At 47.2% G+C, this 11843-nt stretch overlaps 1 protein-coding gene across 4 annotated transcripts in view; it reads right to left on the minus strand.

The window, feature by feature from the left end:
• Nucleotides 1–639: 639 nt before the first annotated feature.
• ADCY4 (adenylate cyclase 4) overlaps nucleotides 640–11843 on the minus strand; it is a 73619-nt gene continuing 62415 nt past the window's right edge. For all 4 annotated transcript variants that reach the window (XM_083706577.1, XM_083706575.1, XM_083706576.1 and 1 more), the window contains exons 24-26: nucleotides 11206–11320; nucleotides 4324–4448; nucleotides 640–2896 (exon numbers count right to left, since the gene is read on the minus strand). In XM_083706577.1, coding sequence (XP_083562703.1) covers nucleotides 2744–2896; nucleotides 4324–4448; nucleotides 11206–11320 — 393 coding nt within the window. In that variant the 3' untranslated portion in view covers nucleotides 640–2743. The remainder of the gene's footprint in view (nucleotides 2897–4323; nucleotides 4449–11205; nucleotides 11321–11843) is intronic.

Below are 11843 nucleotides of genomic sequence, written 5' to 3' on the forward strand. Positions count from 1 at the left end.
TAAGTATTTGTATATCCATATTATTAGTCTGTGAGGAAAGGTGGTGGTCAGTTCACTTTAATGCATAGAATGAACAAATTTCTCATCTATCCCTTATTGAAAGAAAGGTACGTGCAACAAAAACCTGTTTCACAAATTTCACAAAATTTCACAAAAATGTGATCCCTACATTGAAAAGGTGGCAATAGAGTTTTGGAAAACTCAAGCCCTTTCCAGCCCTCTCAGAGGCAAGGAAGACCCCACCCCAGGGCCGTAACTAGGGGGTGGTGAAGAAGGACCCCACCAGGGGCACAGGCAGGGGGGTGCAAAATCGGCTAAGAAATATAATTAAGCATTGGATTTTCTGTGAAAGAATTCATTACAAGGTGAAGTGCATAAGGAATTGAATGGGTGGAGGGGGGAGTTAGAGGAGAGGCAGAAAGAAGAGCTAATTTGTCTGTGGCTAAGGGGCACAATCTAGATTGTTCTGCCAGGGGCACAAGTTCACCTAGCTACGGCTCTTCTCTACTCCAGCAGACTTTCGTTCTATTATTCGTCTTAGCATGTTCAGCTTATCTCGGCACTCTAGGATTCTCCAGCCCTACTGTTTGGGAATTCAATAGTGGCAGGCAGGATCAAAAATTAACACCAGAACAAAAGTTTAGAACTTTGAAAGTGTCAGTGTTTTCTTTTTTCTTTTAAAAGAGCAGAACAAAGTCACCAAAAGAAACACTTAAGAAACACCGTTATTTACAAATAAAATATATACCACGCTGTTTATTTATGCAAGAATTTAAATAGGTCGGCTCTGATTCCACTTGCACCTCTTCCTCCTTGCAAGCAGAAAGGGAGCAGCTCATCTCTTGAAAAGGCACCTGATGGCCTGACGAGTCATTGCTCCAGTCCAGTCCACAATCGCTTGCAACCTCACAGAGGATTTTCAGCCATGCCTTTGGACTTGCAAGATATTCTGGTTTTGGTCAGATCCTGGGGAACAGGATTCACACAGGGGGCGTGGGATGTTTTGCAGCTTGAGGAGGACGTTCCTTTGTGGGTAACCTTCATTGGAGGGGCACCTACCAGTGGTGGGCAGGGCCAGGAGCAAAAGAGAGTGGAGCAATGGGTGAGACTCTTGCCCTTATACAGCACTCTAAATTCCCTTTATCCCCCAAATCGCTCCTTCCTCTATCTAGGAAGCAAGAGACCTGATCACAGTTCAATGGCATATTCCAGCCTGGCAAAAGCATTCAAAGGTGTGGAGCAGGACCAGTGAGGGGTGTGGCCTGGACAGAGGGGCGTGGCCCAAGGAAAGCCCCAAGGACTGGATGAAGAGACCTGAAGGGCAACATCTGGCCTGTGGACAAGACGTACCCCCACCTGATTCACACATGCTGCTTCCAGTGCAACACTAGAGCAATGTGCAAGATGTGGTGCATACTATAAAGGGTTCCCATTTGGCGGAAAGCATGGTCGAAGTGTCGACTCATTAACTAGTAAAGTGACTGGAGAGGAGAGCTGAATTGGGCCCCCTCTGAGCTATTTGGCAACAGCTGTGTCCCAGGTCTCAGGTCTAAGGCCTTAAGCTGTGTACTGTATGCTTCCCTCTCCCTTCCCACAAAATCAAAACTGACCACAGGTGGGAATCCATTCCTTGAATGAAAAGGGGGAAGCTGTTCCCCGACATAACGTCACTTTCAAACCCTGCAGCACCTGCACTTGAAAAGGAGGGTAAAGCCACATGCCACAATCAGGAGAGGAAGAGGGCAGGGCAGGGCAGAAGAGAAACTGGCCTAGAAAGAAACTGGGGGAATATTGGTTTCTTGTGTGACACCCTAAAGGAACCAGATGAGTGATGGGGGCAATGCTCAATGTTCTGACATTGACATCTGCCCATCTATGTCCAGCTTGGCTGAAACAGCTTCTCAGGCCAAATGGAGAGGTCTGGTGGGTCTGATTAGGCCTCTAGGATGAAAGCTCCCCACTGCTGATACAGGACATGCCTGTTCAGACATCTCCCAACCCACAACCAGCCCCTGCCAAACCCTATGGTTTCAAGAAGCCACATGGTGATTGGCCCCTGCTTAACAGACTGGGTGGGGATTAAGCACCTTCATAAAATGACTGGACACCATATTTTGGGCTTGGGAGCTAAGCTGAGCTTAGTTTAGTTTAGCAGCCTTGCTAAAGGAGGGTTGAAGGTGTTCCTTAGACCACTGGTTTAGATCAAGCAGCTGGACTGAAGGTTCCTCAAATAAGGTTTGGGGACTTGATTGCAGAGTTGCTTTCTTCCTTCTGTGAAGTGGGATAAAGTCCTACTTGGCCATTTGAGGTGCCCTTAAAGAGTTCTAGGTGAGTCAACAGCAAGGTGTGTGTCTTTGTCACAGCAGGAAAACATGGAGGTGTATTGGTCATTGATTGCAGAGGTAGGGTTTTGGTTTTGTTTGTTTTTTCAAAAGGGGCAAATGTACTTCGGCAACTTTCTCCAGCTCACAGTAGTTTTACATGTGTGGGTGCGTCCTTGGAGGTCTTTCCCCAGCCCCCAGGGTTCAATCTTCCTCCGACAGCCAGTCCATTTATGACACACATAGTTTGTGAGAGCCCATGAACCCCAAGCATGGAGCACAAAGACTTGCGGGGAATCCAGTGCTAGAGAGTCAAGCCTCCTGTTGCCCCCCAAGTGGCTGGAAGAAGCACCTGCAGCTGACTCCAGGGAATCCCCCCCCCAAAAAAATCCGGTGCTTGTCACAGTTTCGTTCCCAGAAACTCAGCTCAGCATAGGTGCTTGGGGGCCAGGCCGGGTCGTGTCTGTACAGACAAAGTATGTTCGAAGTTCACCTTTGCCTTTCACCTTTATAACCCCACGAAGGGAGCAAGTGTAACCCAGTGTCTCCAAGGCCTTGGCTGTTTCTTCTGTGACCTGTGTGGAAAGAAGAGAGGAGGAAACCATTAAAGAGAATGGCCTGGTAGGGATACATACAGAAATCTGGTCAAAACTTGGTTGCTCTTGGTTGATTAGGTAAAAATGCTCACAACGAAAATACTCCCATTTTTTTTTTTTTTTGTTCATTGGTAGTCCTTTACTAGTGGATGTCATAATTCCTAACCCATGACAGGTTATGATTCCAGTGTACGTTTAAGACAATATGCTACTTGAGATGAAATGACACAGGATTGCCCCCTCACACCTCTCCAGTCAAAGTGCATATACTAATAGACAAACCTTTCTCCTGCTGCTTGGCTCCCAGTGACTGGTATGCAAAGTCACACTGGTTTTGAATATGGAGATTTCATTTCATTGGGGTGGGTGGGTACCAGATATTTGCTGGTGGGTCAAATCTCTCCCACACAGGTGTGTGTCAGGGAGTGGACATCGGAGGAGGAATGGTGGAGACTGCCTCCCCCTCCTCCTCCTGAACCTTCCAGAGAAGAGGGAGACAGTGTAGATTTACAACAGTGGTTTGAGGTCAGCTCAGACATAGATGAAGAGAGGAGTTGAGAGATAATGGGAGAAGAAGAGGGAGACACAGAGCCAGAACAGCAGGCTGACACATTATCACTGGAGAACATTCCAGACCTCCCCTTCTCCCAGAACCCGGTGAGTACATTTCCGAGCACAATTCAGAGTGTTAGTGCTGACCTTTAAAGCCCTAAAAGGCCTTGGCTCAGTAAATCTGAATGAGTGTCTCCGCCCCCATCATTCTGCCCGGACACTGAGGTCCAGCGCTGAGGGCCTTCTGGCGGTTCCCTCACTGCAAGAACTAAGGTTACAGAGAAACAGGCAGAGGGCCTTCTCGGTAGTGGCGCCCGCCCTGTGGAACACCCTCCCACCAGATGTCAAGGAAATGAACAACTATCTGACTTTTAGAAGACATCTGAAGGCAGCCCTGTTTAGGGAAGTTTTTAATGTTTAATGTTTTATCATGTTTTTAATATTTTGCTGGGAGCCGCCCAGAGTGGATGGGGAAACCCAGCCAGATGGGCGGGGTATAAATAAAAAAATTGTTGTTGTTATTGTTACATCTGCCGTGGCTGACAACAGCCAGCTACTATTCTGAAAAGCAACTGGATGTATTTCCTTTCTGACTTCAGTGCCCTACACAAGTTTGTTCTCAGGAAGCTAGGGGGAAAACCATATTTTATGCCAAGCCATATAAGCAGGAAGTAACTCACACCACTTGCCGCCCACGGCCCAAAAATCCACTATCATTCAGAAACTACTTAGCAAGAGGAAACTTCTTCTTTTTTTAATAAGTGAGGAACACTGAGGGAATGGGAGCACAGGGAAGCTTCAGGTGGTGCTGGGGGCCACATAAGAAACCGCAGGCTGTGTTTTAAAAGCCCTACCTGTATCTTCCCCAGCACTCCTGTGCTCTCCATCCTGCTGGCCACATTGACTGTGTTCCCCCAAATATCATATTGGGGTTTCTGGGCTCCAATCACGCCCGCCACAACCGGTCCATGGTTTATACCTGAAAAAAAAGATATCATAGAAGTTGGGGACACAGATATACAGTGGATTAAAGAGTGCATACCTATGGTCAGCAAGTATTATTAATTAATTATTTTTAGGGGGGGCTGGTGGGAATTCATCAAGGGGTGGGGGGGTCATTCTGGGCCAATTGTAATAAGTTGGATTTTTGTGTGGCCCTACACATCTGCTAGGACGCGGGTGGCGCTGTGGTCTAAACCACAGAGCCTAGGGTTTGCAGATCAGAAGGTTGGTGGTTCGAATCCCCACAATGGGGTGAGCTCCCGGTGCTCAGTCCCAGCTCCTGCCACCCTAGCAGTTTGAAAGCACATCAATATGCAAGGAGATAAATAGGTACCGCTCCAGCAGGAAGGTAAACGGTGTTTCCATGCACTGCTCTGGTTCGCCAAAAGTGGCTTAGTCATGCTGGCCACATGACCTGGAAGCTACATAAGCCAGCAAGTCACCTAAGGGAAGCCAGAGCATGAAGGGAACCACCGTCCTTTGTCCTCAGTAGCTGATATTCACAGATATACTGCCTCTGTCCCTGGAGGTTTGCTATACGGCCATTTAAGTGCATGTTCAAGGGACGTGGGTCGCGCTGTGGGTTAAACCACAGAGCGGGTCGCGCTGTGGGTTAAACCACAGAGCGGGTCGCGCTGTGGGTTAAACCACAGAGCCTAGGACTCAGAAGATCGGCGGTTCAAATCCCTGCAGCGGGGTGAGCTCCTGTTGCTCGGTCCCTGCTCCTGCCAACCTAGCAGTTCGAAAGCACGTCAAAGTGCAAGTAGATAAATTGGTACCACTCTGACGGGAAGGTAAACGGCGTTTCTGTGCACTGCTCTGATTCACCAGAAGTGGCTTAGTCATGCTGGCCACATGACCTGGAAGCTGTACACCGGCTCCCTCGGTCAGTAAAGCGAGATGAGCGCCGCAACCCCAGAGTCGGCCATGACTGGACTTAACAGTCAGGGGTCCCTTTACCTTTACTTTTACACATCTGCTGCTGCCTCCTCCGTTGCCTTCACAACTGAAATGACAGGCAGGTGTGCCAGCCTATCAAACACTGTTTGATCTATTAATCCTGCCCTTTCCCCATCTTCTCAAGGAGAGGCCGGCACACTCCCCTCCTTGAATCCTTAAGATCACTTTGTGTGTGTTTGGACAGAAGTGGGGAGCAGCGGTCCTCCACATGTTGAATCGCAACTCCCATCAGCCCAAATTAGAAAGACGGGGATGATGGGAGTCATAGTCCAACACATTTGGAGGGCTCCCAGTTGAAGTAAAGTTATACCAGGCCTGTGGAGTAATGTTCAAAACAGTTTATAGCCTCCATATTGTGTATGGAATGCCTCCCTTCCATTTTCTGAAGGGCTGCAATTTCCCAAAACCCAACCCTCGTTTAGCGGTTTATTCATTACTTTACTTTGCAGCACTGGGTTGGGGAAGGGAGGTTTCTTGGTGACAGCATAGGCACCAGCCAGTAAGTGCTGTGCACACAGCCAGTTTCTGCTAGAACGGGGATCGGGGAACTGGACCTGCACCTGGCCAGCAAACCGCCCACCTTTCAGTCACCTGATACCCTAATGATGTCAGGTGACTGACACAGTTCAAAGGAGGTTGCTGTAAGCTGCCAATCAGCCAATTGGTGGTCGCAGCAACTGCTGCCAGAAATGCGCCAAAGAGCTGATTGTTGCTGGGAACATATCTTCACAGAGGCTCCTTGTCGTTGCTGATCAGCTGGTCAGCAGTTCCAGGAATCGGTTTGAAGTGTCAGCAGGGAGGGAAATGCTCTGAAACGCAGAACGTTTTTCCTTCTGCAGAAAAGAACAGCTTGCATTCTAAGCCCTGGGGGAAGTGCTTTGAATGGACACTGCTTTCTGTGGAAAGGCGGGGGGAGAAAATTTAGTACTCCTCCCCTTTTCTCAGAAAGCAGCTTGCACTCAAAGCATTGGAGGAAGCTCTTCGAATGTTTCCTGCAGCCCTCTCAGTTGCACAAGGGGGTTTCCAATGGGGAATCCTCTGATCCTTTGCCTGTGCAGGGTTCTCTATAACCACTGACTATTGTTGGCACTTTGAAGCCTCAATAGTCAACTGATAATCTGGACTTTGAATCATTTTGCTGCATTCACCCTTCTTGGTCCAGCCACAACTTTACCTGCCACAGACCTCAGAGGTGTGAGGAAAGTGGGTGTGACTTGGTCAAAATGGCCTGGCAGGACAAATGGGCCTGGGGCCAGATGTTCCTCACCCCAGTACTAGAGTTGATGTTTAAATCCCTTAAACGATGCGGACCCCAAATAACTGGAAGACCGCCTGCTTCCCTGCAGACCCTCTTAGGTTTTGAGCTTGACAGAGGAAACCCCATTGGTAGTTCCTCCATCCTCAAGGCAGCCCAGGAGAGGACATTCTCTGTGGCAGCCCCATAGATGTGGAACTCCCTCCCCACAGCGGTGCATCTGGAGCCTTCATTATACAGCTTTCAGAGAATGCTGAAGACATGCCTCTTTACCCTGGCTTTCCACGCTTGCAGGTGTATGTTTTTAGGAGCCACCTAATTGTATGGTTGTAAATTGTTGCAGATTGTTCTGGGACCGGAGAGTGAATGATAAATAAATCAACAACAACTCATCAAAGAGAAGAATAAGTGCATTTAAATGCTATATAAATGCATATATATATATATATATATATATATATATATATATATTTGCTTTCGTAGATTTTTACGGGTACAGGAATGCAGGTTTTGGTGTCCTCGGGTGTCTTCCCGTGTAAAAGTTGGGGTGTCTAGGCGACGTTTCGACGAGGTCTCACTCGTCATCTTCAGGCTGGTGCTTTCGGCTTCTTGTTACTGGAACAGAGCGGGATCTCAATGTTTGAGTTCCTATAAATACTGTAGAGGGGGTGTGGTGTCTAGCCTCCAATGTTCTGGGCAGAGAGGAAGTTCCCAGGCTAGTGTGCCTTTTCTTCTTTTGTTCCTTAATTACTTGAGAGATACCTTGAGTGATTTCTTGAGTGATATCCTGAGTACCACTTAGGTGGGTCATTAGGTGTGGATTAGTTGCTAAAGTCTTTGTGTCTTGACCTCTTGAACTTTGTGAAGAGTTTTCCTGAGAAGATGGCTGTATTGCACTTAGTTGTGCTTTGGCTTGGCTTCGTGTATAGGGGTGAGCTGTGGTTTTGTGGCTTGTGTCAGCCAGATCTGTGTAGGGATTGCAGGGGGGTGCAGCATCCGGAGGTGCCACCATGGATTGGCTACTGGATGGTGTCAGTAATTCATCTGTGGAGAGGGTCTGGGTTTGGGTCTGGTGTGGTTGATTGGTGTTGGCGTTCTGTGTGCCTCTGGATCTGGTGTCAGTTTTTGTGGGGAGGGCTAATTTCCAGATGTCTGGCAAGCGGGATGTGTCGTCACGCTTGTTCATGTTGTGAGGGTGTTTCTCTATCTCGATGGCTTCCATGATTATTCTCTTGTGGTGATGTTCCGTGTTAAAGAGCAATTTGGAATCTGCAAAATTAATTTCGTGTCCTGTTTCTTTCATGTGTTGGAAAAGAGAGGAAGTTTTTTCTTCTTTTTTGACGGCATTCTTGTGTTCTGCGATACGTGCATTTATTCGTCTGTTTGTTTGTCCAATGTACGTGGCTGGGCAGACTTTGCAGGGTATTTCATAGATCCCTTGGTTTTCCAACTGGATTTTATCCTTGGGGTTTCTGAGGATATTGGCTATTTTTTGGTTGGTGCAAAAGGCTGTTTTGATATTGTGTTTATGGAGGATTTTGCTTTACTCTCCAAAGGTTTCAACTTTGCAGTCGCCCCGAGACGCATCCCCACGGAAAACATCATATGCGGAGTCGAAGCTAGCCTAACCAAATTCAACCCAGATGAAGCCAATAAAATCAGACTTGAAGTCACCAACATCCTCTGCTCCAGCAAACCACCCAGAAGCAATTTACACAAAGAAGAACAGAAAGCACTCACCAACCTGAGGAAAGACAACAACATAATCATTCTCCCAGCAGACAAAGGTAATGCCACAGTGGTGATGAACACATCGGACTACCAAGCAAAACTATCAAAGCTACTCCAAGATCCTGCCTACAAACCTATAAAAACAGATCCCACCACCTATCTGGAAAAAACCACCAAATCCAAAATAAAAGCCTCTCCTATCAGTGAAGAAATCCAGCTAAGAATCATCCCCAGAGAAAAATCATCCAGATGCCCCAAACTCTACGGCCTCCCCAAGATACACAAAGAAGGAACACCACTCAGACCAATAGTCAGCTCCATAGGCTCACCTCTACAAAATCTCGCTAAATTTCTCGCCAAGCAACTTCAGCCCTATGCAGAATCCATCTCTTCACACGTACCAAACTCCTTCCAGTTCATAGAAACAATAAAGAAGCAAAACCTACATCCTAATGACCTACTTGTGAGCTTCGATGTTGTATCTCTCTTCACACAAGTGCCCATTAATGAAGCCTTGACAGCTATTCAAAACAAATACAATCCCCCCGAATACATCTTGGACCTGACCAACCACTGCCTAACCAACACGTACTTCATCCACAATGGACAAAGATACAAACAGATAGAAGGAGCACCTATGGGATCACCCCTCTCACCGGTCATCGCAAACCTGTACATGGAACACTTTGAAACCAATGCTTTAGACAAGTCAGAACACAAACCCAAACTTTGGCTCAGATATGTTGACGACACCTTTGTAATTTGGCCACACGGGAAGGAAAAACTGGATAGCTTCCTCACACATCTCAACAACTTACACCCCAAAATACAATTCACTATGGAAATAGAAGCCAACAACCAACTTCCCTTCCTTGACGTCCTAATCTACAAAAAACCTGATGGCTCCCTAGGACACACTATCTACCAGAAAAAAACACACACCAACCGCTACTTACATGCACAATCACACCACCACCCTGCACAAATAAACTCCGTAGCCAAGACTCTCATCTCCAGAACCAAACGCCTGGCTGACAAAGACCACTTGACAACTGAGTTACAGAATCTCTCAAATGTGTTAATTGCCAATGGATACCAGCAAAACAGGATTACGAAGCTAATCCAAAAGGAAACACCCCCCCAAAAACCAAGACACAGAAGAAAACAATGGCATGGCCCTCCTTCCTTATATCAAGGGCACTACAGATAAAATTAGCAAAATCCTCCATAAACACAATATCAAAACAGCCTTTTGCACCAACCAAAAAATAGCCAATATCCTCAGAAACCCCAAGGATAAAATCCAGTTGGAAAACCAAGGGATCTATGAAATACCCTGCAAAGTCTGCCCAGCCACGTACATTGGACAAACAAACAGACGAATAAATGCACGTATCGCAGAACACAAGAATGCCGTCAAAAAAGAAGAAAAAACTTCCTCTCTTTTCCAACACATGAAAGAAACAGGACACGAAATTAATTTTGCAGATTCCAAATTGCTCTTTAACACGGAACATCACCACAAGAGAATAATCATGGAAGCCATCGAGATAGAGAAACACCCTCACAACATGAACAAGCGTGACGACACATCCCGCTTGCCAGACATCTGGAAATTAGCCCTCCCCACAAAAACTGACACCAGATCCAGAGGCACACAGAACGCCAACACCAATCAACCACACCAGACCCAAACCCAGACCCTCTCCACAGATGAATTACTGACACCATCCAGTAGCCAATCCATGGTGGCACCTCCGGATGCTGCACCCCCCTGCAATCCCTACACAGATCTGGCTGACACAAGCCACAAAACCACAGCTCGCCCCTATACACGAAGCCAAGCCAAAGCACAACTAAGTGCAATACAGCCATCTTCTCAGGAAAACTCTTCACAAAGTTCAAGAGGTCAAGACACAAAGACTTTAGCAACTAATCCACACCTAATGACCCACCTAAGTGGTACTCAGGATATCACTCAAGAAATCACTCAAGGTATCTCTCAAGTAATTAAGGAACAAAAGAAGAAAAGGCACACTAGCCTGGGAACTTCCTCTCTGCCCAGAACATTGGAGGCTAGACACCACACCCCCTCTACAGTATTTATAGGAACTCAAACATTGAGATCCCGCTCTGTTCCAGTAACAAGAAGCCGAAAGCACCAGCCTGAAGATGACGAGTGAGACCTCGTCGAAACGTCGCCTAGACACCCCAACTTTTACACGGGAAGACACCCGAGGACACCAAAACCTGCATATATATATATATATATATATATATATATATATATATATATACTGTGTTTGTCTTTATCAAACGTAATAATTTGTCTCTGTCACATGCTGAATTCGTGGCTGGGGTCAGGGGTGCAAATTCCTGGGGTCCAACCCTTTGGGGGGGCAAAAAAAATTTAGGGGGGTCAGGCCCCCCACGTTAAAAAAAATCAGGGCCAAGTGCAGAGCTGTGTGTAGCAGGGCATCAGTGGCCAACTCCTTCTCCTCCTGCCACAGAGGGGAAGGAGGGGAAAGCAGCCCATGGCCGGTGGAGGTGGCAGAAGGAGGCGAAAGAGGAGCCACTTCCGGCCATTGAAGGCATACTGCTACCATGCTCGGCTCTGCCCCCTGGCTCCTCCAATGTCCTGACACGACGTCATGATGTCATTCATGTGACATCAGCTGCAATGCTACACACGATGTTGCCCTTGCTCCAACCTCCCTCACAAGTTGGCGCCTCTGACTGAGGTGGTATTTGAAGAGGAGTCTCCTCAGCTCCCGCTTGTCTCACTCACCCACACGAAGCTTGAAACTGTTGAAAGAGTGTTTGTTGATCATGTCTAGCTTGGCCGCCAGAGCCATGGCAAATTCCACCATCGTCCCCAGGTGGGTGTAGCTCCGCTCAGTGTCCTGCAGGGACCACCCGGAAGAGAAAAGAAAAGCATGTGTCAATAGGTGAATGCAAAATTAAAGATGCCAACCATAATTACTGAGAGGAAAGGAGCTTCTTAGTATAGTCTTTAATACAGTTTTTTTAAAAACAGACCATACAAATTCAGACAACAAGAAAAGTTGATTGACATTCCACCTGGCTTCCTCCAACTTGGAGAAAGAAGTAAGTCCTCGGCCTTCAGACAACAAAGCTATTGGACTGGCTGGAACTAACAGCTGTTGGCTTCCTCCCCTTCCAGAACTGTCTCCATTGGCAGCCATCCCAATTGGCTGTATCAAGAGTGAGGCGGCAAGGCCCACTCCAATTCGTGCCGTTCACAGGACAAATTGATGCCGAGTGAGGCACTCCTCAGACATCGCCAGCACTGGGTTGGAGAGCATGAGATATTTCATACAGGGGTAAGGACTGGCTCAGAGACTTATGGGAACCCTATCAATGGCAGTTTGTGCAGAGTTGAATTGACAGGTTTGTATAGCGTGG

The sequence above is a fragment of the Podarcis gaigeae genome (assembly GCF_964106915.1).
Source record: "Podarcis gaigeae genome assembly, chromosome: 13".
In the NCBI taxonomy this organism is placed as follows: domain Eukaryota; kingdom Metazoa; phylum Chordata; class Lepidosauria; order Squamata; family Lacertidae; genus Podarcis; species Podarcis gaigeae.